The 26,835-nt window shown below is 43.4% G+C and overlaps 2 protein-coding genes across 6 annotated transcripts; one reads left to right on the forward strand and one right to left on the reverse strand.

The window, feature by feature from the left end:
• Positions 1–269: 269 nt before the first annotated feature.
• Positions 270–14,938, reverse strand: mettl27 (methyltransferase like 27). 3 transcript variants are annotated; one of them, XR_011479964.1, is made up of 7 exons: positions 14,724–14,938; positions 7,468–7,600; positions 3,860–3,988; positions 3,584–3,719; positions 2,959–3,051; positions 1,099–1,491; positions 270–1,031 (listed from the first exon to the last, which is right to left on the reverse strand). XR_011479964.1 is itself a non-coding variant. In XM_023988340.2 (6 exons), the coding sequence occupies exons 2-6, from the start codon at positions 7,579–7,581 to the stop codon at positions 1,283–1,285; spliced, it is 681 nt and encodes a 226-aa protein (XP_023844108.1). In that variant the 5' UTR covers positions 7,582–7,600; positions 14,724–14,938; the 3' UTR covers positions 270–1,282. The 3 variants fall into 3 exon arrangements, 1 of the variants encoding a protein (XP_023844108.1); XR_011479965.1 differs by having other exon boundaries at positions 270–486; positions 532–1,491; XM_023988340.2 differs by having other exon boundaries at positions 270–1,491.
• A 532-nt stretch (positions 14,939–15,470) lies between these two features.
• nf2b (NF2, moesin-ezrin-radixin like (MERLIN) tumor suppressor b) lies at positions 15,471–26,655 on the forward strand. 3 transcript variants are annotated; one of them, XM_070443738.1, is made up of 16 exons: positions 15,471–15,897; positions 16,550–16,668; positions 16,856–16,981; positions 17,134–17,256; positions 19,678–19,761; positions 19,890–19,958; positions 20,076–20,158; positions 20,844–20,919; positions 24,304–24,450; positions 24,659–24,733; positions 24,842–24,955; positions 25,228–25,350; positions 25,457–25,674; positions 26,166–26,248; positions 26,330–26,347; positions 26,530–26,655. In XM_070443738.1, the coding sequence occupies exons 2-16, from the start codon at positions 16,579–16,581 to the stop codon at positions 26,613–26,615; spliced, it is 1,515 nt and encodes a 504-aa protein (XP_070299839.1). In that variant the 5' UTR covers positions 15,471–15,897; positions 16,550–16,578; the 3' UTR covers positions 26,616–26,655. The 3 variants fall into 3 exon arrangements, with proteins under 3 accessions (XP_070299839.1, XP_070299838.1, XP_070299840.1); XM_070443737.1 differs by having other exon boundaries at positions 15,471–15,876; XM_070443739.1 differs by having other exon boundaries at positions 15,472–15,876; positions 24,304–24,441.
• The last annotated feature ends 180 nt before the right edge of the window (positions 26,656–26,835 follow it).

Here is a 26,835-nt window from a genome sequence, read left to right on the forward strand (position 1 = left end):
TCCTGCCTTTCTAGTGAGTTTTTCCTAGCCACCATGCTTCTACATTGCTTGCTGTTTGGGGTTTTAGGCTGGGTTTCTGTATAAGCACTTTGTGACATCAGCTGATGTAAAAAAAAAAAAAGGGCTTTATAAAAACATTTGAGTTGGTTGAGTTTAAACACCAATAAAGACTAGACATACATGATAATCACAACAGCTAAAGGCTCATAAATGACTACCMTATGAAAAATAAATAAACAACCAAAAACCATAGACAGTATACGATTACAAATTGTTCAAGAAACTTTATTAACAATGATACAAAATAAATGCTCTTACCCGATTCCATTGATGACCAACTTTCAATGTATGTTGCATTTTGGGGACACAAAATTGTCTGACTTGCATCTACATGTCACCGTGTCCACCTCCAGAATTACTCTGCATTACTCACGCAAACTTTACTTGTGCAACTTCTGAAGATACAACTGGCTTGTCTGACGACGACTCTACTACAACTTCTGAAGATACAACTGGCTTGTCTGACGACACCGTCTCACAAACTTTGATGCCTATAAATCCAGGCTATTTTGTTCTATCAGCCAAACTATCAAATACAATTCGTACATTATTGATCATAATTAAATAAGTTTGTTGTTGATATCTCCAAAGAAAACACAGGTCTTTGTTTGACAAAAAAGGGCTAGCATAAAGCTAATGCTAAATTACTTTAAAATTCTTCTTCTCATGAAACGCAACTCAGATTCATTCAATATTTGGTATATAGACACTCTGTAATGGCCACTAGCTAAAATGGCGCAGTTCGGGGAGCAACGCGACCGTTAGACCTGATTACATTTTTCTGTGGATGATCTTCACTAGCTAACGTCGCCATAACATTGACTACAAGCGTGATTGAGGGGATTTCTATTGGATAAGCATTTTCTAGGCATCTTTATCTTTGGAATAGTAGCTGCCTTCAAAGATGGCCGCTCAATGCCAATGGAGGGCGCCACTGTCACAGACTGTACAGGTGTGTTACAGCGATGTCACTTATGGCCTGTACAGGTGTGTTACTGTACAGGGGTGTTACAGCGATGTCACTGTTATGGCCTGTACAGGTGTGTTACTGTACTGGGGTGTTACTGTACACGTGTTACTGTACTGGGTTGTTACAGGTCTGTTACTGTGATGAGGTCAATGTGATACGATACAATATACTTTATTGTCCATTTACACGGACAAATTATTTACATGGAAATTATTTTGGCAAAAAAAACCTGTACAAGTGTTTGTGATAATGTCACTGTGATGACTTCCTGTAAACATACACCACTCCAGGTATGTACCCCTTCTCCGGCTCCGCTACGGCTTTCTCCCACTCCTCCACCTCCGTGATCGCCACGTGAACCCAGAGCCCCGCCCCCTCCATCAGCTCCAGCTCATGCTCCAGCGCTGCCTTGTACTCCAGGTTGTCATGGTTACCTCTGGTTGTCATGCAGACGTAACCACCTGGAAGGGGTAAAAGTGAGGCATGGTGGGGAGTTTGTTTCTGTCTCTTTCTGTTTATAAATACACTATCTGGCTGTTTGTAGATCTCCATTGTTACTTGTTCCATACATACTACCGTTCAAAAGTTTGGGGTCACTTAAAAATGTCCTTGTTTTTTAAAGAAAATCACATTTTTTGCCCATTAAAATAACATCAAATTGATCAGAAATACATTGTAGACATTGTTAATGTTGTAAATGACTATTGTAGCTGGGTACGTCTGATTTTTTTATGGAATATCTACATAGCGTACAGAGGCCCATTATCAGCAACCATCACTCCTGTGTTCCAATGGCACGTTGTGTTAGCTAATCCAAGTATATAATTTTAAAAGGCTAATTGATCATTAGAAAACCCTTTTGCAATTATGTTAGCACAGCTGAAAACTGTTGTTCTGATTAAAGCCATTCTTAATCTCCCGGGTGGCGCAGTGGTCTAGGGCACTGCATCGCAGTGCTAGCTGCGCCACCAGAGTCTCTGGGTTCGCGCCCAGGCTGGGCTGGGTTCGCGCCCAGGCTCTGTCGCAGCCGGCCGCAACCGGGAGATCCGTGGGGCGACGCACAATTGGCATAGCGTCGTCCGGGTTAGGGAGGGTTTGGCCGGTAGGGAGGGTTTGGCCGGTAGGGATATCCTTGTCTCAGTATGTAAAAATGTAATAAAATGTATGCACTCTACTGTAAGTCGCTCTGGATAAGAGCGTCTGCTAAATGACTAAAATGTAAATTGTAAAGAAGCAATAAAACTATCCTTCTTTAGACTAGTTGAGTATCTGGAGCATCAGTATTTGTGGGTTCGATTACAGGCTCAAAATGGCCAGAAACTGAGAAATGAAGGCTATTCCATGCGAGAAATTACCAAGAAACTGAAAATCTCGTATGACACTGTGTACAACTCCCTTCACAGAACAGCTCAAACTGGCTCTAACCAGAATAGAGAGGATAGTGAGACCCCGGTGCACAACTGAGCAAGAGGACAAGTACATTAGAGTGTCTAGTTTGAGAAACAGACGCCTCACAAGTCCTCAACTGGCAGCTTCATTAAATAGTACCCACAAAACACCAGTCTCAAAAAAATGTGCTTTTTTTCAAAAACAAGGACATTTCTAAGTGACCACAAACTTTTGAACTGTCGTGTATATAGAACAAGTGTATGTATTTCAGTATTATTACTGAATAGTATACTTAAGCAATAATGCTCGAGGAGGTGTGGTATATGGCCAMTCTTATACAGCCCTTAGCCGTGTTATWTTGGCCATATACCACAAACCTGGTTACCAAAGCAACTAGAAGAGTAAACAAGTAATTTTGCATCATACCAGTGGTATATTATGTAACATATCACGGCTTTCAGAACCCAAACTACCCGCTTTATAAAGTGGTACTACATCATGTACAGTATATTTTGTCCAATTAAAAACAGTCATATGACCTGGTTTGGTGGCCTGGCACAACTCTCTGAGGACTCTCACTGGCACCTGGCCGTCGCTTAGCGCCCCAACAATCATTACCACATCAAACTGCCCTGCYGGAGGGTAGAGGAGAAGGACGACGAGTTACGGGGGATGAGGAGGCAGAGGGGGATTAGAGAGGAGGGAGAAGGAGGAGGGTGAGGGGGAAAGAGACAGAGGGTGAAGAGGAGACAGTGAGAAACTGTAAACTATTTTTCACCAAGTTGCTTTTCTTTCCCTGCATTTGTTTGTAATGTAATCTCCCAGGGAAAAGCATGTCTAATCTAATCTCCCTGCATGTTTGAAATGTAATCTCCTAGGGTAAAGCATGTCTAATCTAATCTCCCTGCATGTTTGAAATGTAATCTCCTAGGGTAAAGCATGTCTAATCTAATCTCCCTGCATGTTTGAAATGTATTCTCCTAGGGAAAAGCATGTCTAATCTAATCTCCCTGCATGTTTGTAATATAATCTCCCAGGGTAAAGCATGAAAGTCTGCCAGTATTTAAATCAGAATAAATCTAATGGTCTAGTAATGTCTGATTGCTTCAGACAGATTATTATGACTATTATGAACATGATCAGTTATACAAAGTTCAGTGGTACCAGCTTGGACAGGAAGTGGTTCGTCTCCCAGCATGCATTGCTTGAGGTCCTGGTAGAGGCCCGTCTTATTGGCCAGTTCCAACATGCCTTTGCTCCCATCAACGCCCACAAAATGCCTGAAGCCCATTCTCTTCAGCTGAGTATCAGACAGACACAAAATCACAGAAGTCATCACTCACTCTAAAGCTACACGCCATCCTGTGTACTGTGCAAAACTGTTTTAAAGCTACCTGACATTTTACCATAGGTGTCGGGGTGTGATTTAGTGAGGTTCACCTGTGCTGCGACCAATCCAGTGCCACAGGCCACGTCCAGAATCACTGCTGTCACCCGGTCGCCATGGAAACAGGGGGACAGGCAGTTTGCCGCCAGACTCGGCGCACGATAGTCCAGAAGACCCACGTCCTGCGGTGGAGTTAACATACACACAGTTATACACAGTAGACACTGGAGTAGCCTAGTCTCTCTGGACCCCTCCCCTCCCTAAAAAAAAATGAATACATCTAATGCGCCAGCCACTCAAAGTATAGACTACCGATTGATGTCCAGAGTTCTGAAATTGCGACGTCTACGCGGCTGTCTATCAGACTACGTGGTGTTACGCGTTAGCCTATAGCCTTGCTTTGATGGATACGCGTTAGCCTATAGCCTTGCTTTAACGGATACACGTCAGCCTATAGCCTTGCTTTGATGGATACGCGTTAGCCTATAGCCTTGCTTTAACGGATACACGTCAGCCTATAGCCTTGCTTTGATGGATACACGTCAGCCTATAGCCTTGCTTTGATGGATACACGTCAGCCTATAGCCTTGCTTTGATGGATACGCGTCAGCCTATAGCCTTGCTTTGATGGATACACGTCAGCCTATAGCCTTGCTTTGATGGATACGCGTTAGCCTATAGCTTTGCTTTAATTGATACATGTTTATTTTTATTAGGTTGTCATTTTAGTTTCATGAAGCTATAGGCCTACGGTGTCGCGATGCTGCTATGTTGAATGCTGTTTGCTGGCAATAATGTATTTAGCTACACTACTGGTTTCGTCATTAAAAGTGGGAAATTCAAACATTGCAGATTGTAAAATTAATTTTCGATGCCAGCGCATACTAATCAGTAACCAATAGATTTTTAAAAATACACAACTGTCCTACAGCCTAACTTAGCCATCCTCGCGCTCTCTCGCAACTTGGATAGAAAGTTTGTGCTGCATAAAACCAGTCAATTAATGCCAAGTAATACAATCAGTCCACTGTCAAAACAGTAGCTAACTAGGGGATGTTCCATTATGCAGACAACGCAGTCTAGCCGATTAGCCTGTCTATCTATAGCTATATGTAGTATTTAGCTGGTAGCCTATTAAATTACACGACGCTGTCGGGGCTATCCGTCTCATCACTTGTAGGGGGGGGGTTACTCATGAGCCGCACTGGGTACCTTGCAGTCATCATCTTGGTTTTCTGGGAGAGGAGGGGGATGGCTGCCACTCTCACTAGAGGCACTGAAACTGAGGCACTATTTGACCTAGATAGTTCGTGTGTATGCAATGATATGTAGGCTGCGTGTGCCTTTTAAAAATATATATGTAATTCCGTGCATGAGCGGTTCTTGTCTATTAGATGTTCTGTATCATGTCATGTTTCATGTTTTGTGTGGACCCCAGGAAGAGCAGCTGCTGCTTTTGCAACAGCTAAATGGGGATCCTAATAAAATACCAAATACCAAACTATTCTTGATGGGAGGAATTAGAGGAGGCCACTGTCATTGCCGGGCTAGAGCAGTGAGGTCAGTCTGGACTGGGGAGCTGCATCAGTAGGTCTACTAGCTTCCACCTGTGATGGTGTTCTGTAAGTGGAGACCGAGTTGGTAGCTTCGGTGATGTGGTAAATTGGCACGAGCTTGTTCAGATAAAGCTTTTTTGCTTTGTCTTCAGGCACCACTTGCCTTTCGTTGATCCACGTTGAGCAATGAACTTTTTCTCCATCGGAGTCCGACCTGATTCCCCTAACTTTTTTTTGAAATTGATAGCGAAATAGGTTAGGATGCCAAGGTGGACTTCCGCCGGTGCCACTGAGAAATGGCTAATTAGATGCATGACAACTATATATAGTCTGTTTTCCTCACCTACTACCATGTAGATTGGACAGCAAAACACTTGCAACATGTGGATAGTAAAAAAAAAGAGGGATACTGTCAAAATGATTTCTTTAAAAACATGTATAGAAAGACATACACAAAAGTATGTGGACACCCCTTCAAATTAGTGGATTCAGCTATTTCAGCCACACCCGTCGTTGACAGGTGTATAAAATCGAGCACATGGCCATGCAATCTCCATAGACAAACATTGGTAGTAGAATGGCCTTACTGCAGAGCTCAGTGACTTTCAACATGGCACTGTCATAGGAGGCCACCTTTCAAACAAGTCAGCTCGTATAGTTTCTGCCCTGCTAGAGCTGCCCCGGTCAACTGTAAGTGCTGTTTTTGTAAAGTGGATATGTCTAGGAGCAACAACGGCTCAGCCGCAAAGTGGTAGGTCACACAAGCTCACAGAACGTCAGTGGCCATCAGTGCTGAAGAACGTAGSGTATAAAAATCATTTTACATTTACATTTAAGTCATTTAGCTGACGCTCTTATCCAGAGCGACTTACAAATTGGAAAGTTCATACATATTCATCCTGGTCCCCCCGTGGGGAATGAACCCACAACCCTGGCGTTGCAACCCTGGCGTTGCAATCATCAGTCCTCGGGTGCAACACTCACTACCGAGTTCCAAACTGCCTCTGGAAACAACGTCAGCACAAGAACTGTTTGTCAGGAGCTTCATGAAATCGGGTTCCATGGCCAAGCACACAAGCCTACGATCACCATTGGCAATGCCAAGCGTCGGCTGGAGTGGTGTAAAAGCTCACCGACATTGGACTCTGGAGCAATGGAAACGTGTTCTCTGGAGTGATGAATCACGCTTCACCATCTGGCAGTCCGACGGACTAATCGGTTTGGCAGATGCCAGGAGAACGTTACCTGTCCCATTGCATAGTGCCAACTGTAATGTTTGGTGGAGGAGGAATAATGGTCTGGGGCTGTTTTTCATGGTTCGGGCTAGGCCCCTAAGTTCAAGTGAAGGGAAATCTTAATGCTACAGCATACAATGACATTCTAGACGATTCTGTGCTTCCAACTGTGGCAACAGTTTGGGGAAGGCCCTTTCCTGTTTCACATGACAATGCCCCCTGTGCACAAAGCGAGGTCCATACAGGAATGGTTTGTCAAAATCGGTGTGGAAGAACTTGACTGGACTGCACAGAGCTCTAACCTCAACCCCATCAAACACCTTTGGGATGAACTGGAATGCCGACTGCGAGCAACGCCTAATCGCTCAACATCAGTGCCCAACCTCACTAAAGCTCTTGTGGCTGAATGGAAGCAATTCCCCGCAGCAACGTTCCAACATCTAGTGGAAGACCTTCCCAGAGTGAGTGGAGGCTGTTATAGCATCAAAGGGGGGACCAACTCTATATTAATGCCCATGATTTTGGAATGAGATGTTTGACTTTTGGTCATGCAGTACAGGTGTGAGATGACAGGCACATGGGCCCCCAGAGCTCGTGGAACCCACTCCTCGCGGGTCTGCGGGGGTTTKCGGCCCTCCAGTGACAGTAGATAAGTGAACGGTCCATCTAGTGGAGCAGTAGGCCTAACGCACTACATTGACAAGCAGTTGGATTTCAGGGAAATCTCAAATGACACCCTTGTCTCCCCCTTTAGTGCACCATACTTATTTTGACCAATGCCACTTAGACCTCAGGTCATAACAAGTCATTCACTACCGTATATGGGAAATAAGATGCCATTTGATACGTAGCCTACAGTAATGATCCTACCTGGTCATAGTTCTCTGCCCAGGTGTTGTAAAAGCCGACTTTATCCCCGGCCTCTGTGTTTTTGTGGGCTGATAGAATGACGTCCTTCACATCCTCAAATGTTCTARATGACATTCTACGATTCTTGTCAATCCTTTTGGTGGGAGAAAATTCTGTAATCAATGTCATGCATTCAAAATACTAACCTTGGCCCAAGACACCAAAGGTAACGATTGGATTGACCTTATTATGTCAGGGCTATCAAAATAGGTCGTTGTCAATAAAACGTCACAATAAGGAGCAGAGCGTTCGGCTGGTCCAACTCGAGGTGTCATAAAAAAAAAATTCAGCCCCATCCCCAAAGTTACATATATTTTCATAAGACCCTCCCCCTATTAAAAATAACTCAAAAATAATTATTACCAGCATAAATAATAACTGTAGTAACCCTGTGTTTATAAATGGGGATATCGACCTTACCACTTTAGCATGGTTTTGTGGCACAGTCGATGACACGCAAGGCTAAAGGGCCAGAAGGGTTAGTGTTCGCCAACCGCCATGGACGAGCTCACTATCTCTGCCTGTCTCATTACACTACGATCAGAGAAGGCTGCAGACAATGATCAGCTAGGGGGAAATCACATTTTCTACATTTTGATGCTATATCTATAATTTAATAAAATTTGCAGTGCCTTCGGAAAGTATTTAGACCCCTTGACTTTATCCACATTTTGTTACGTTACAGCCTTATTCTAAAATGTACTAAATATATACACTGCTCAAAAAAATAAAGGGAACACTTAAACAACACAATGTAACTCCAAGTCAATCACACTTATATGAAATCAAACTGTCCACTTAGGAAGCAACACTGATTGACAATAAATTTCACATGCTGTTGTGCAAATGGAATAGACAAAAGGTGGAAATTATAGGCAATTAGCAAGACACCCCCAAAAAAGGAGTGATTCTGCAGGTGGTGACCACAGACAACTTCTCAGTTCCTATGCTTCCTGGCTGATGTTTTGGTCACTTTTGAATGCTGGCGGTGCTCTCACTCTAGTGGTAGCATGAGACGGAGTCTACAACCCACACAAGTGGCTCAGGTAGTGCAGCTCATCCAGGATGGCACATCAATGCGAGCTGTGGCAAAAAGGTTTGCTGTGTCTGTCAGCGTAGTGTCCAGAGCATGGAGGCGCTACCAGGAGACAGGCCAGTACATCAGGAGACGTGGAGGAGGCCGTAGGAGGGCAACAACCCAGCAGCAGGACCGCTATCTCCGCCTTTGTGCAAGGAGGTGCACTGCCAGAGCCCTGCAAAATGACCTCCAGCAGGCCGCAAATGTGCATGTGTCAGCATATGGTCTCACAAGGGGTCTGAGGATCTCATCTCAGTACCTAATGGCAGTCAGGCTACCTCTGGCGAGCACATGGAGGGCTGTGCGGCCCCACAAAGAAATGCCACCCCACACCATGACTGACCCACCGCCAAACCGGTCATGCTGGAGGATGTTGCAGGCAGCAGAACGTTCTCCACGGCGTCTCCAGACTCTGTCACGTCTGTCGCATGTGCTCATATGCTCAGTGTGAACCTGCTTTCATCTGTGAAGAGCACAGGGCGCCAGTGGCGAATTTGCCAATCTTGGTGTTCTCTGGCAAATGCCAAACATAATGCACAGTGCTGGGCTGTAAGCACAACCCCCACCTGTGGACGTCGGGCCCTCATACCACCCTCATGGAGTCTGTTTCTGACCGTTTGAGCAGACACATGCACATTTGTGGCCTGCTGGAGGTCATTTTGCAGGGCTCTGGCAGTGCACCTCCTTGCACAAAGGCGGAGGTAGCGGTCCTGCTGCTGGGTTTTTGCCCCCATACGGCCTCCTCCACGTCTCCTGATGTACTGGCCTGTCTCCTGGTAGCGCCTCCATGCTCTGGACACTACGCTGACAGACACAGCAAACCTTTTTGCCACAGCTCGCATTGATGTGCCATCCTGGATGAGCTGCACTACCTGAGCCACTTGTGTGGGTTGTAGACTCCGTCTCATGCTACCACTAGAGTGAGAGCACCGCCAGCATTCAAAAGTGACCAAAACATCAGCCAGGAAGCATAGGAACTGAGAAGTTGTCTGTGGTCACCACCTGCAGAATCACTCCTTTTTTGGGGGTGTCTTGCTAATTGCCTATAATTTCCACCTTTTGTCTATTCCATTTGCACAACAGCATGTGAAATTTATTGTCAATCAGTGTTGCTTCCTAAGTGGACAGTTTGATTTCACAGAAGTGTGATTGACTTGGAGTTACATTGTGTTGTTTAAGTGTTCCCTTTATTTTTTTGAGCAGTGTATTTTCTCTCAACAATCTACACACAATACCCCATAATGACAAAGTCGAAAACAGTTTTTAGATAAAAAATAAAATAAATGTATTTACAAAAGTATTCAGACCTTTTGCTATGAGACGTGAAATTGAGCTCAGGCGCAAACTGTTTCGATTGATCATCCTTGAGATGTTCCTACAACTTGATTGGAGTCCACCTGTGGAAAATTCCATTGATTGAACATGATTTTGGAAAGGCACACACGTGTATATATAAGGTCCCACAATTGACAGTGCATGTCAGAGCAAAAACCAAACCACGAGGTCGAAGGAATTGTCCGTAGAGCTCCGAGACAGTATTGTGTCAAGGCAGAGATCTGGGGAAGCGTACCAAAACATTTCTGCAGCATTGAGGGTCCCCAAGAACACAGCGGCATAGGCCTATGTGTCGACTTGGGAGAATGATGATCGGCAACAGACAGCGCATCAGTATTAGAAGTAAAAATACAACCAGACTAGCCTGCTACTGTGCCTTTCTGTAATCTGTCCAGAGTAGACCCACAACTGACCCAAATGGAATGAAACATTCAAAATACAGGGCTTTTGAGCATTTATTCAAATAAAATTTTCACTGCAGTTTACGGCCTATAGTAGAACTGTACTTATTTGAAAACAATAATGCAATTATTCATTGATTATGGCGTTGTAGGATAGTCTAGGTAGGATCATTTTATTATCCATCAACAAGATCAATAGGGGAGATTTTTGAGCTGCATGTCTTCACTGCTCTTTTATGTGCAATGACGCACCTGGCCTCTCCGCTGCCTATCAGCTATTCCTCTATCTTGTGAATTTATATAGAAAATTGGTACAAATTTGAATTGTTTTATGTGTGGTATGATTGTTAGTTAACCTATTGCAGATCTGTACAAATGATTCAACTACCACTATTGTCACTATGGCTAGAGGGCAGGATAGACAGTTTGATGGGTAGACTAAGATCAAATCGTACCACACATGCTCTGACGCTCGTCAGATGTGGCAGGTCTTGCAAACCATTACAGACTACAAAGAGAAGCACAGCCGAGAGCTGCACAGTGACACGAGCCTACCAGACGAGCTAAACTACTTCTATGCTCGCTTTGAGGAAAATAACACTGAAACATGCATGAGAGCACCAGCTGTTCCAGAAGATTGTGTGATCACACTCTGCAGCCGATGTAATACCTTTAAACAGGTCAACATTCACAAGGCCGCGGGGCCAGACAGATTACCAGGACGTGTACTGCGAGCATGCGCTGACCAACTAGCAAGTGTCTTCACTGACATATTCAACCTCTCCCTGTCCGAGTCTGTAATACCAACATGTTTTAAGCAGACCACCATAGTGCCTGTGCCCAAGAACACTAAGGTAACCTGCCTAAATGACTACTGACCCGTGGCACTCACGTCTGTAGCCATGAAGTGCTTTGAAAGGATGGTAATGGCTCAAATCAACACCATTATCCCAGAAACCCTAGACCCACTACAATTTACATACCTCCCCAACAGATGATGCTCTCTCTATTGCACTCCACACTGCCCTTTCCCACCTGGACAAAAAGAACACCTATGTGAGAATGCTGTTCATTGACTACAGCTCAGCATTCAACACCATAGTGCCAACATAGCTAAGCTAAGGACCCTGGGACTAAACACCTCCCTCTGCAACTGGATCCTGGACTTCCTGACGGGCCACCCCCAGAGGACAGAGCACACTCCCATTCTCATCGACAGGGCTGCAGCAGAGTAGGTTGAGAGCTTCAAGTTCCTTGGTGTCCACATCACCAACAAACTAACATGGTCCAAACACACCAAGACAGTCATGAAGAGGGCACGACAAAACCTATTCCCCCTCAGGAGACTGAAAAGATTTTGCATGGATCCTCAAAAGGTTCTACAGCTGCATCATCGAGAGTATCCTGACTGGTTGCATCACTACCTGGCAGTGGCGTGCCGTGGGCCTGGGGCCTAGGCCTTCAGTGAGGTACTACACAGTCCCACCCGAATTAATCCACCTCTTATTACCATCATTATGCCATGGCTCTAGACACTATACATTTAGACAGAAACGCAGTATAACCAGGCGTTGCGTCACCTTGAAATTGACAAATTGACATTTTTGGGTAAACAGTGTTTAACAGACAACTCAAGTTTGCAAAGCCAGTGTGGCTCCAAACACCAAATCGATCACTTGCAAATAATAGGCATTCCCAGCAGTACAGTTTGCAGTGCTTCTCGGAGCCTGTGAGCAATTGACAGCGCTCGTAGTTGAAACTTTGAAAGTGGCGAGCGAACGAACCCCTTTCCCGCCTGTGACAGGCTTTGTGGCGTCGGGCGACCTCTCCTTACAATGTCTAACTTTTCTTGAAAAGTTCGTCTTGAGAATGGCGTTATAATTATATCCTCGACCAAATCGATATCTTCTCCTCCTTCCGCCATTGTGGGTTGAAAAAACAGCTTAGTAGAACGCGAATTAATTCGTTTATCAAATTCAGTTTCCTAGATCTGCATAGACCTGCCCATAGGACCTGCCTCTCAATATTGGTAATCCAATCAAAAGACGTGGACGCACTACGCCTGCTAGCTGGCTCCTGTGTAACACTGGAGCCAGCCAGCAGGCGTACAATAGCCAACTCTAAAGCTGATTGGTTGACACAAAATTTTAATTTCCATTCACTTTAAGCTACAAGCGCCCGCACTGTTGATTCTGAAGGCCTGAGGGCAGATTTTAGACCCCTGGCAACACATGATGGCTGAATATGATTGGATAAAAGATCTAACATAAAGACCAGCCCTCCAAATCTCAACCTGGGGCTGGAAGCAGTGCAACCAAGAGGAAAGCTATGAAATGAAGAGTATAACTCTTACTCTGGGGAATAATTTAATACATATTTGTGGGAAAATATATTTAAAAAATATATATATTCTGATGATGTTTAGGCCAGCAGAGAAGGCCTTGCAGGCCCTGACGGCCCACCACTGCTACCTGGTATGGCAACAGCTCTGCCTCCGACCGCAAGGCACTACAGAGGGTAGTGCGAACGGCCCAGTACGTCACTGGGGCCAAGCTTCCTGTCATCCAGGACCTCTATACGAGGCTGTGTCAGAGGAAGGCCCTAAAAACTGTCAAAGACTCCAGCCAACCTAGTCATAGACTGTTATCTCTGCTACCGCACGGCAAGCGCTACCGGAACGCCAAGTCTAGGTCCAATAGGCTTCTAAACAGCTCCTACCCCCAAGCCATAAGACTCCTGAACATCTAGTCAAATGGCTACCTAGACTATTTGCAATGCCCCCTCCCCCTCTTTTACACAGTTGCTACTCTGTTGTTATCATCTATGCAGTCACTTTAATAACTCTACCTACATGTACATATTACCTCAACTAACCGGTTCCCCCGCACATTGACTCTGTACCAGTACTCCCCTGTATATAATCTCGCTATTGTTATTTTACTGCTGCTCTTTAATTATTTGTTACTTTTATTGATTATTCTTATCCGTATTTTTTTTAAACTGCATTGTTGGTTAGTGGCTCGTAAGTAAACATTTCACTGTAAGGGCTACCTACACCTGTTGTATTTGGCCATGTTACTAATAAAAATGTATATATGCTCCACCTACTACTGCAGTCACTATGGACAGAGGGCAGGATAGACAGTTGACTGGTAGACAATACTGATCTGTTGTATAGTAAGAGTGTGGAAATACCTAACACCTTTATATGGGAGGCGCAAGCAGATGAGAAAATGTGGCTATATGGAAGACATTATATAGTAAAACTTGCAAAATGGGGGAAAATGCACTCCCCTCCTGTGTCCATTATATGTTTATTGTTTTAACTCCCCAATGCAAAAATGAAGAAAAGAGTTTGACCCCCACTCAGCAAATTTCTAACTGTCCCTTAGCTGACACGTTTACTTTGCAAGCTACCGGTAGAAACTTTGTACAGTTGGCTTAACATGGTAAGTAGTGGTAAGTAGACCTAATGTACTTTTTTCTCTAACCAACGTAGGCATGCCTACCTAGAGAAGTTAGCTAATGTAACCAACCAACTTTATAACATTGTTTTTAATAGTGTTTAATCACGATTGCTGCTGACAGACAACATTGATTGACGTCTGTCAAATTGGCAAGATAGGTAATAGAAGACTACGTCAATGTCGCTAGTTATTAACAAGTTCATTTTCAGTGGTAAAACTAGATGGCCAAATATTGTTTGATTTGCTTGCCATCAAATAGTGGTGATGGAAGTAGTCAGAATGACAACTTTACCAGGAGTTTGAGGACTCTTTCCAAAAGCCTAATCTGAAAAAGCAAGCTACAGTAAATGATACGTTTGCATAGATAGCTAGCTAACGTTACAGTACATGCCAAGTGGATAAAATATCACACGTATCTGCAAAATTGATTTTTACTGGTCATGAAAAGCATGCACTTAGCTACTTGCTGTATAACTCTGATGATAGAGCTAAATGTGGAATAACCGTTCATTTGTATTTCTGACTATGCTCAAGAGTTGACGGTATTAAAACCAAAACACGTATTTGCCAATGGTTTTAGCGGAATTGGGGTTCTCCTTGCCCCCCAGCAGCCAAATCAAACGCTCTGCACAGTATTGTGACGTTTTATTGTTAACGACCTATAGAACATTCAAGTAATTTCAAAACAACTACTTCAATTTGAGGCTTAAAAACGCTTTGATCTATAGATTAGGGAAGTCATTGTTTGATTCCCACAATGCATGATCAGCACATACAACATCAAAGGCTACAACTAAGCATGTCAAACGCATGAGGAAAGTTGAGGAAACAGCCCGCTTCTGTACTGGTGTAGGCTATCTGAGGTCATTCAATGGCGCAAGACTAACCATGCATCTAATTTTTTTATTTACTGTTATCACTTATGTTTTTACTTACCAGATTACTTAGCTAGCTACACTTGAAAACTGGAATGACTTTGGGGTGGCACAGCTGTGACGCACACACGCAATGCAAACGGGAGTCCAACAAGTGTTTCAACTATATAGTAAAATATATAAAAACAAAAATGTGATTTGGGGTATTAATTAAGAGTTATTGTTAGGCATACGGTTAACCGTCTGGATAAGGTTAGGTATAAAATCAAAATTTWAAAAAATGTAGAAATGGGCGGGGTTTGTGACTGTGGCAGGTGACCACCAAGTCCAAGTACAAGCCATATCAGAGAAAGGGAGGAGATAGGAATCGCATTCCAAGTACTAGAGACATTAGAGAAAGGAGATAGGAATCAAATTGGGCATTGAATAGCGAAACGTATACCACCCACCCAGCAGACTGTTGGACCAATCGCGTTCACGTTGTCATGGTGCGTCACGCAGTTGCTAACATAATCCCGTCTCAGTCAGGGTATGAGTAGATAAACCTGCATATTTTCCTCAAAAGTACGTATTTTCGCGATTCCAACACTATTCGATATTACAGAAAACAAGTTAGTTATCTCACATCTCGAAAAATATTTGTAATGTTGTACTTCCTGTTCACGAAAATCATGCTAATGTTTAGTTGTCGCGCTAGCACGCAATTGACTCCCATTCTCTCCTTAAATGGAAAACTCACATTTCCCCAGAGTGCACCGCGTAGCCCATTGACGATGCAGGGGAAACGCACACAATGGGCGTTAATAGGATTCCCATCTCCTCAAACGGATCTCTGCTAGTGCACGCGTATATGAGAATTCATAGTTTWGCTACGTTGTAATTCACGTCCATATATTATGAGCGTTTAGCTAGCTAGTAATCGGTTTTACCGTTCCCTTTTAAAAGCTTCTTCTGTACAAAGTTGTCGAAGTGGCAGTTTTTTTATTTATTTTGTCATTATGGATGTTTGGAGAAAGTTTCGCCCGTCCCACAACTTGTTTTGGTCTGCTTTCGTGGCGTAAAACTTGTTCGTGTTATTGTAGCCAATAACGTTACTGTTAGCTAGCTTCGAAAGGTTCGGTGGCTTTCCCAGACAAATCTCAGCCTTTCCTTTTGACTCTTGTACGGCAGGAGTTGGATCAGTTTATTCCTGGGACTCGGCCTAGTCTAGTAACGTGAGTTACTTTTTTTCTAAGGTAAAGGCTTAGCTACATTTAATGCACTTTTTCTAAAGCTAGCAGATATGACACAAAATGGTTTAGACGTTTTTAATCGTTAATTCTGACTACAGTTAGAAAGCCATTTTGCTAGTTTAGCTAGACCAAACACAGGCTACCTTACTTTGCGCATGTGTAAAAAAATAAAATAACAAAAAAATTCATGTTGTGAATAATTACATTTTGAAGGAATAGCAATGTTGACACCCTGTAGTTAATGAACTCTATAAASCTGGGACAAACTGTGAGTGAGAAATAATGTTTGCTAACTAACGTTAACTAGCTAACAGTAGTTACGTTAGATGCTCATAAAGGATGCTCGCAACAAGAGTGTAACGTTAGTTTCACAAGAATCTAACAACTAATTTAACTAGCTACGCTATACCATTTTCTTTACTTTGTTTGAGAGTGGGTATCTTTTGCTTATTATATATTGATATAAAATATTCAGAACACGAAAATTAGTTATTGTAGCGATCAAGACAGGATAATCTTGGAAACCAGAACCAAATTCTCCCGTGAACGCTAATTTGGGAAAAGGGATGTGGGCCTGAATCTGGGCTAGCAAACCATGAAGTTGTTGATGGAATAATGATTGACATGTATTTGGTGGTGTTTTCCCCTTCTACAGGTATATCACCAATCTCCGAGGCCTCCAAAATGTCGATTTTAGGATTAAAAAAGAAACAACCAAAGACTTTTAAGGTCAAAGTCATCACTATGGATGCTGAAATGGAGTTTAGTTGTGAGGTAATGTACTTTTGCCTTATTGTAATGACATTACATTTTTGTGTGTACAACAAACAGAAACAGTAGCTGAAATAGTAGTCTTGAATGTTCTCGCTCCCCCTTCATCCCTCATCATTGTCATGTTAGAAAACTGTACGAATAATTATATTCTCTGTCTCCTCTGCCCCCCCCCCCCCCCATCTCTCAGGTGAAATGGAAAGGTAAGGATCTGTTTGATCTGGTGTGTCGGACAGTGGGTCTCAGAGAAACCTGGTTCTTTGGGCTCCGGTACACAGTGAAGGACACCTATGCATGGCTGAAGACAGAGAAACGGGTGAGTGAGAGAAGAGGGGAGTAGGGCAAGAGGAGGAGGGGATAGGTCTTGATAGGAGAGAAGGGAGAGAGAAGGAAAGATGGAGAGAAAGCAAGATAATGAAAAAAAAAGATGCCTAACAGTATTGATTTTTTGTTTGTGTGTGTATGCAGGTCTTGGATCAAGAGGTCCCTAAAGACTCGCCGATAACATTTCACTTCCTGGCCAAGTTCTTCCCAGAGAAGGTAGAAGAAGAGCTGGTGCAGGAAATCACACAACACCTTTTCTTCCTGCAGGTAAAACAACTGTATTTCAACTCATGTTAGGGAATCCAGGAATCTAACAATGCTTTGATGTTGATTATTTGTGTATATATTAGAGGTCGACTGATTAGGATTTTTCAACGCCGATACCGATTATTGGAGGACCAAAAAAAGCTGATACCGATTAATCAGACAATTTTTATATATGTATTTGTAATAATGACAATTACAACAATACTGAATGAACAATGAACACTTATTTTAACTTAGTATAATGCATCAATATAATCTATTTAGTCTCAAATAAATAATGTAACATGTTCAATTTGGTTTAAATAATGCAAAAACACAGTGTTGGAGAAGAAGGTAAGTGCCATGTGAAAAAATAAATAATAAAAGCTAACGTTTAAGTTCCTAGCTCAGAACATAACAACATATAAAAGCTGGTGGTTCAATATTCCCAGTTAAGAAGTTTTATTTTTTATTTCACCTTTATTTAACCAGGTAGGCCGGTTGAGAATAAGTTCTCATTTACAACTGCGACCTGGCCAAGATAAAGCAAAGCAAGTGTGACACAAACACAGAATTACACATGGGATAAACAAATGTACAGTCAATAACACAATAGAAAAACCTATATACAGTGTGTGCAAATGTAGTAAGATTAGGGAGGTAAGGCAATAAATAGGCCATAGTGGCGAAATAATTACAATTTAGCATTAACACCGGAGTGGTAGATGTGCAGAAGATGAATGTGCAAGTAGAGATACTGGAGTGCAAAGGAGCAAAAAATAAATAACAATATGGGGATGAGGTAGTTGGGTGGGCTGTGTACAGGTGCAATGTTCAGTAAGCTGCTCTGATAGCTGATGCTTAAAGTTAGTGAGGGAGATATAAGACTCCAGCTTCAGTGATTTTTGCAATTCGTTACAGTCATTGGCAGCAGAGAACTGGAAGGAAAGGTGGCCAAAAGGGGAGTTGGCTTTGGGGATGACCAGTGAAATAGGCCTGCTGGAGCGCGTGCTACAGGTGGGTGGGTGCTGCTATGGTGACCAGTGAGCTGAGATAAGGCAGGGCTTTACCTAGCAAAGACTTATAGATGACCTGGAGCCAGTGGGTTTGGCGACGAATATGAAGTGAGGGCCAGCCAACGAGAGCATACAGGTCGCAGTGGTGGGTAGTATATGGGGCTTTGGTGACAAAACGGATGGCACTGTGATAGACTGCATCCAGTTTGCTGAGTAGAGTGTTGGAGGCTATTTTGTAAATTACATTGCCGAAGTTGAGGATCGGTAGGATAGTCAGTTTTACGAGGGTATGTTTAGCAGCATGAGTGAAGGATGCTTTGTTGCGAAATAGAAAGCCGATTCTAGATTTAATTTTGGATTGGAGATGCTTAATGTGAGTCTGGAAGGAGAGTTTACAGTCTAACCAGACACCTAGGTATTTGTAGTTGTCCACATATTCTAAGTCAGAACCGTAGTGATAGACGGGCGGCCGGGTGCGGGCAGCAATCGGTTGAAGAGCATGCATTTAGTGTTACTTGCATTTAAGAGCAGTTGGAGGCCACGGAAGGAGTGTTGTATGGCATTGAAGCTTGTCTGGAGGTTTGTTAACACAGTGTCCAAAGTGATCTGTTTGTGAACTTMGCTTTCGAAGACAACCTTCGATGTTATGTCATAATTCTGGAAAATGAGTTCGCAACAAGCCAGGCGTCCCAAGCTGTTGCATATACCCTGACTCTGTTTGCACTGAACGCAAGAGAAGTGACACAATTTCCCTAGTTAATATTGCCTGCTAACATGAATTTATTTTAACTAAATTTGCAGGTTTAATAAATATATACTTCTGTGTATTGATTTTAAGAAAGGGATTGATGTTTATGGTTAGGTACATTTGTTCAATGATTGTGCTTTTTTTCGGCAATGAGCTTTTGCTAAAGTTGAAGTAGGCTTTGATTCGATGATAAATTAACAGGCACTGCATTGATTATATGCAACGCAAGACAAGCTAGTTAACCCTGTAATATCATCAACCATGTGTATTTAACTAGTGATTATGTGAAGATTGATTGTTTTTTATAAGGTAGGTTTTTAATGCTAGCTAGCAACTTACCTTGGCTCCTTGCAGCCACAAGGTCCTTTTGACGCTGCACTCGCGTGGCAGGCTCACTCACGTAACAGGTGTTCAGCCTGCCACGCAGTTTCCTTGTGGATTGCAATGTAATCCGCGTCCTAAATGGCCGATTACCGATTTGTTATGACAACTTGAAATCGTCCCTAATTAATCGGTCAACCTCTAGTGTATATATATCAAGTTGGGATTCAGCTCTTTTATGTTCTGTCTTTACTACTGTAGCTTAATTGTCCTGAGGAGTCTTGTCGTGCCAACTGTTCTCAGACTACCCAGTGTCTCTGCTGAGAACGGGATGGGTTAATGTCTAATTACCTCTAGGTGAAAAAGCAAATATTAGACGAGGAGATTTTCTGTTCTCCTGAAGCCTCTGTCCTGTTGGCGTCGTACGCTGTTCAAGCCAAGGTAAGGAAAGGCTTTTTCAGTGTGAATATCCTGTGTTGATATTAATATATGGGCTGTGTTTTCAAGGCTTCTCCAGATGTAGATTTCGAAAGCTGTCATCTACATGAATGTATTTTTCTCTCATACAGTATGGGGACTATGAACCAAACTTTCACAAGCCGGGGTTCTTAGCCCAGGATGAGCTCCTACCTAAAAGAGTAAGTAGTACCACTATGGAAAAATAAGTGGGTGTGTGTGCGTGATCATGTTGTTTGTATGTGTGGTCATCTTTTGATGTGTGTGTGTGAGATCATGTTATTTGTTTATTTCCACAGGTTCTGATGCAGTACCAGATGACTGCAGACATGTGGGAGGAGAAGATCACAGCCTGGTACGCAGAGCACAGAGGCATCGCCAGGTAAGACCAACTGACGCAGCTACTACTACACTTATAGAGAAGCAGAGAGTTTCTCAACTCCGGTCCCGAAGTTCTCCCAGCGGTTCACATTATTGTTGTAGCCCAGGACAAACGCGCCTGAGGCGTGTTCGGCAGCACACCACGTTTTGGAACGTTCAGACAGAAATGTTATGTAGAACTAACATGTATCTCTGACGCAAGGATCTGACGCTCCACCTGCAGATGGACAGGCAGTTCAACCAATCAGAGAACAGAAAATATCACTCGCAACCAATCAGAACGCTCTGCCTGCAAACGGATAGGCAGAACAGCTAATCAGAGAACAGACTGGCTAGCAACTGACATGAACAGAATAAGAACTCACGTCTGCGCCATTCATGGCATTTCTATCTGCAAAGTTCAATAATGTTTGGCTGCTGAACATGGCCCTGATTCAACTTGTCAAGGGCTTTATGATTAGTTGATTGATAGAATCCGGTGTGGTTCTATGGCAACAATGTCTACTGTTGGGGTTACTGGAACACCGGAGTTGAGAAACACAGCTATAGAGCAATATCTACCAGTACCAGACGAGTCAGATGTTTCTCCCATAGATACAGAACTACATGACCCATTGACTTGTGTTGCTGGGCCAGAGACGGTGTTGTCTAATGATTGATGTGTTTGGTATGTGTGCTGTTCACAGGGATGAGGCTGAGATGGACTACCTGAAGATAGCTCAGGACCTGGACATGTATGGAGTCAGCTACTTTGCCATCACTGTGAGTTACTCCTTCAGTCAAACACTTCTCTCTTACTTTGGTTGCGTCCCAATAATATCTCCTTTCTCCTGAAGTGTACACTCGTTCACTACTTCCCACAAATTTAAAATAATTGGATTGGTGAAGGCATGGGATAGAGGGAGTTTCCACCACGTTTCTTATACCTTTCAATCAGACAGTAGTTTATTACCCTCTGGTGATTTCATATTGTATAACAGGAATGGGCTGCAGGCAACTCACTGGCCTGATTTGCCCAGCCCTAGCTGACAGACACGTGACTCTTATAATCAACCAATCACGGTCTCCAGTATAGAATAGTTAGTTTAATCAGCTGTTTTAGCTAGGGCTGGGGGAACATGTGTGACACCAATCAGGCCAGGAGTAGGACTGGAGTTGCCCATCCTTGTTGAATTAAAAAAATATATATATTTTGTCACATACACTGGATAGGTGTAGTGAAATGTTGTTTTTACAGGGTCAGCCATGCGGTTCCACTGGTGCAAATTAGGGTCAAGTGCATTGCTCAAGGGCACATTGTCAGTGTACTATGCAAACTAATTTAGACCTTTATTTATCTTCGTAGGAACTTTGTCAATAAAGCCAGGCACATCTGAATGCAATAAAATCACACAAACACATAGCCTGTGTTACATTCAAGGACATAAGAACGCAGCCTTCAGCAGCCCGATACAACCTTCAGCAGCCCAATACAGTTGAAGGTATTTTACAGTCATGTGTTTTTTTGCTGTTTGACCCCCAATTATTGGACAAAGATGGCGTTTAGGGTCGAAACCTTGTCTGATTAAACTACACTTTGGGTGCATTATAGCAGTTATCTCTTCTACATTATCCTCGCATACCCATCCCCTGGAACAAAGGTTTGTATTGATGTACGCACTCCGTCAGACCTGGGTTCAAATACTATCTATGGTATTACAATTACTTTGACACATTTGGAAATAACTGTTAAGATGTGTTTTATTTGAAAACACAAGTAGTTGACTATTGTAATGTATTTGGAAATACACTTGGATAGTATTTGAAAATACTCATACACTGACTGAAATAGACTCCCTTGCATTTAACACAGGTATTTTGAAAATACTTTTAAGTATTACGCTATTAATAGGAAATTGTGAGATTTTTTTTTGAAAATACTTCCAATAGAAGTAGTTGATTCGGGCCGCATGTTTTGTAAATTCTCAAATACTCAGAAATGATGTATTGCATCCTTTTCCGGGGCCCTTTGGAAATCGAATTAACATAATACACATCTGTCTGTTTAAGCTAGAGATGTTTTTTGTTGTTGCATGGGCTGCGTCTCAATCCACGTCATCCGCCGATATCGCCCTTCCACATCTGTGGTGAAAGGTGGCAGAGCTAGCTAGAGCGGTGTTTTATCAGACCACGAGACAAAGTCTATAGTTTCCGTATGGTAATAATGACCCTGAACTATTATGACCCCTCTGTGGAAAGTTGAGTCTTAAGAACACGGTGGTGTTCTCAGTGTTGCTCTACGACCCCTACAAGCATCACGGGACTCGTCTGAAGTCGGTACAGCCTCTTCTGCCAACTTCTGTCTGTAGCGTCTGAACAGTTTGGGCTACACACTAATATGACCCCTCTGGAAAGGTGAGTCTCACATGAACACGTACTTCCAAATAAATGGAAGTCAACTATATATACAAAAGTATGTGGACACGCCTTCAAATTAGTGGATTTAGCTATTTCAGCCGCTCCCTTTGCTGACCGGTGTATAAAATCAAGCACACAGCCATGCAATCTCCACAGACAAACCTTGGCAATATAATGGCCTTACTGAAGAGCTCAGTGACTTTCAACGTGGCACTGTCATAGGATGCCACCTTTCCAACAGGTCAGTTCGTCACATTTCTACCCTACTAGAGCTGCCCCGGTCAACTGTGAGSGCTGTTATTGTGAAGTGGAAACGTCTAGGAGCAACAACGGCTCAGCCGCGAAGTGGTAGACCACACAACTCACAGAGCAAGACCGCCGAGTGCTGAAGCGCGTAAAAGTAATCTGTCCTTGGTTGCAACACTCACTACAGAGTTCCAAACTGCCTCTGGAGGCAACGTCAGCACAAGAACTGTTCTTCGGGAGCTTCATGAAATGGTTTTCCATGTCCGAGCAGCCGCACAGAAGCCTAAGATCACCATACACAATGCCAAGCGTCGGCTGGAGTGGTGTAAAGCTCGCCGCCGTTGGACTCTGGAGCAGTGGGAATGCATTCTCTGAAGTGATGAATCACGCTTCACCATCTGGCAGTCCGACGTACGAATCTGGGTTTGGCAGATGCCTTAATGCATACTGCCAACTGTAAAGTTTGGTGGATGAGGAATATTGGTCTGGGGCTGTTTTTCATGGTCGTGGTAGGCCCCTTCTTTCCAGTAAAGGGAAATCTTAATGCTACAGCATACAATGATTCTGTGCTTCCAACTGTGGTAACAGTTTCAGGAAGGCCCTTTCCTGTTTCCGCATGACAATGCCTCCTGTACACAAAGCGAGGTCCATACAGAAATGGTTTGTCAAGATCTGTTTTGGAAGAACTTGACTGGCCTGCACAGAGTCCAGACCTCAACCCCATCGAACACCTTTAGGATGAATTGGAACGTCAACTGCGAGCCAGGCCTAATTGCCCAGCATGAGTGCCCAACCTCACTAATGCCCTTGCGGCTGAATGAAAGAATGTCCTCACAACAATGTTCCAACATCTAGTGGAAAGCCTTCTCAGAAGAATGGCGGCTGTTATACCAGCGAGGGGGGGGGGGGCGCAACTCCATAATAATGGCCATTTTGGAATGAGATGTTTGACGAGCAGGTGTCCACATACTTTTGGTCATGTGGTGTGTATATACGGAGTTAGTTTAGTGCCTAAAATAAGCAGTTAAATACATGTAAAAAAAAAATATATATATATATATAAATATTGTTTCCTGATAATTCTTATGTCTCTCAGATATAGGACAGACACTTCAGAACAAACTTCCTGTAGATTTTTTCGGGGACTATCTGTTGTTTTATGAAGCTAATAGGGCTAATGGCAATAAAGGCCAAATTCAATGTTTCATTAAAAAAAAAATACATATTTGTTTTTTTATACCTTAAGGGGTCCTTAAATTCTAAATCAAATAGCTAAATGATCCTTGGTATGACCATCTTAAAACAATTCCATATGTTAGCTTTATTATTATGGGACCAGCAGGTACATGTAGCGTTTATATTTTTGTTCGCTGTCTTAATAGTACATGTATGAATGTTATAATACGTTATATCTTCACAGCAAATTAATCATGGCACAGACATGCATGAGTTTATAAATGAATAGTACATGTATGAATGTTTTATATTGTGATATCTCCACAGCAAAATAAACGAGACACAGACCTGCTACTGGGTGTCGATGCCCAGGGCCTTCATATTTACAGCCCCAACAGCAAACTGAACCCCAACAAGTCTTTCCCCTGGAGCGGCATCCGCAACATCTCCTACAGCGAGAAGGAGGTAACCACGGTGAATCTGCTATTATTTATTTATTTAATTAATTTTTGTCCAATTAAAAATACATCTCTGATGTTATGGCTACCTAGCCACATTAAACCGGCCCGCTCTCACAAGCTCACTTTTATGTTTTACATGAAGTAAACCCGATCGCAGCGGTCTGGTCATCTACTACACAGATGATAACATGTTATTAACTTTGTCCTCTCCCCTGGTACAGTTCACAATAAAACCTCTGGACAAGAAGAAGGATGTTTTCAAATTCTACTCCTCCCAACTGAGAGTCAACAAACTGGTAGGTTGTTGTTTGTAGGAAGTCAGAGTTGGTGCCAGTTTTATCCTCTTATTTGGTAAAGCCCATTTTAACCCATGTGTGTTTGCCTGCGCCTGTATGTGTGTTCAGATTCTGCAGCTGTGCATTGGGAACCATGACCTGTTCATGAGGAGGAGGAAAGTGGACTCCATCGAGGTACAGCAGATGAAGTCTCAGGCCAAGGAGGAGAAGGCTCGCAAGAAGGTCCGCTCTCAACACATCCACAGACACTCTACCACACCCCTGTATTTGTGTCGTTTTCAAAGATATACAGTGTTTCTGTATAGACATAGCTGCCAGTATTTTTCAATGAGAAGATACTATGTTGTGAACATAGCACACTGTTCATGTCAGTTGCTAGCCAGTCTGTTCTCTGATTAGCTGTTCTGCCTATCCGTTTGCAGGCAGAGCGTTCTGATTGGTTGCGAGTGATATTTTCTGTTCTCTGATTGGCTGAACTGCCTGTCCATCTGCAGGTGGAGCGTCAGATCCTTGCGCGGGAGAAGCAAATGAGGGAGGAAGCAGAGCGAGCGAAGGAGGAGATGGAGAGACGGCTGTTCCAGCTGCAGGACGAGGCACGGCTGGCCAATGAGGCGCTGGTAAGGGTGGCGTCTGATCCATGAGAGCGGGGTCTCCTTAGGAATGTACATGAACTGTTTATAAGTGTTATGTCTGCTTATGAAGGTGTTGTGTCTGTTTTTGTAGCTGCGTTCAGAGGAGACCGCAGATCTGCTGGCGGAGAAGGCCCAGATCGCCGAGGAGGAAGCCAAGCTGTTGGCCCACAAGGCTGCCGAGGCGGAGCAGGAAAGGCAGAGGATAGAGGCTACCGCCCTCAAGACCAAGGAGGAGAAGAGACTGATGGAGCAGAAGATGAGAGAGGCAGAGCAGCTGGCCGTCAAACTGGTGGAGCAGTCAGAGAGGAGGTACAGATATTACTGTCAGTGTTCATGTTATTATTATTATTAGTGTTTTAGTTTAGAGGATAAGTAGTAGTAAAGGTCAAATGTAGCCACGAGCAGCAGGAGGAACGGCAGGGATTGCAGATGATCTTAAAATAGCCGCAGGAGGAATGGTAAAGATTGCAGATGAGCTTAAAATAGCCGCAGGAGGAATGGTGGAGATTGCAGATGATCTTAAAATAGCCGCAGGGGGAATGGTGGAGATTGCAGATGAGCTTCAAATAGCCGCCAGGAGGAATGGTAGAGATTGCAGATGAGCTTAACCTAAGACAATGCACTCAGTGTCTGCTCAGGGTGTGCTTCATTATGCACCAATGTGATAGATGCAGGACCGAAACAGTGGAGAAGTTTAAACATCCACTTTCCGCTCTTGGTATAAAAGTCAGCCCAGCTCTGCTGTATATTTTGGCATCGCTGACTAGTCAATGCACAGTAAGTAGCGTTCCTCTCTGCAGGTCGAAGGAGGCGGACCATCTGAAGCAGGACCTTACGGAGGCCAAGGATGCTGAAGGAGAGCAAGCAGAAACTCCTGGAGATCACCGAAGACATCTTACCCGGTACAGAAAACTATAACCCTAAGCGCAAGACATCTACCCGGTACAGAGAACTACGAACCCTAACCAAGACATCTTACCCGGTACCTGAACCATCATTTTAGAGCTCACCATTATCACAATCACAGCTAATACAACATACCCAGTACACTCCACACCATAACCATATTGATCATGTCTAACAACAGAGGTTATCAAAACCACATCCTCCCTTTTTCCTGGCCCCTATAACTGGCGCCTCTTGTTCTTTCTGTGTGTGTTCCAGCTCATAGCGGCCTACTCCACCCCCCCTCCTCCCCCAGAGGGAGGAGACCTAGCTCTGGGATCCGGATCGATGCGGATCGACTTTAAAGACTCTGATATGAAGAGACTGTCAATGGAGATAGAGAGGGAGAGGTGAGCTGGGTTCCCTCCAAATGGCATCATATTCCCTAAATAGTGGACTAATTTTGACCAGGGTCTGTGGTCTGAAGTAGTGCACTACATAGGTAATAGGGGACATTTCATTGCAAAATGTTGTTCCCTTTTCTCGTGACCTTGCGAAGCTAAGTAAACAAAACTGATAGGTGAA

Source organism: Salvelinus sp. IW2-2015, linkage group LG5 (assembly GCF_002910315.2).
Source record: "Salvelinus sp. IW2-2015 linkage group LG5, ASM291031v2, whole genome shotgun sequence".
NCBI lineage: Eukaryota > Metazoa > Chordata > Actinopteri > Salmoniformes > Salmonidae > Salvelinus > Salvelinus sp. IW2-2015.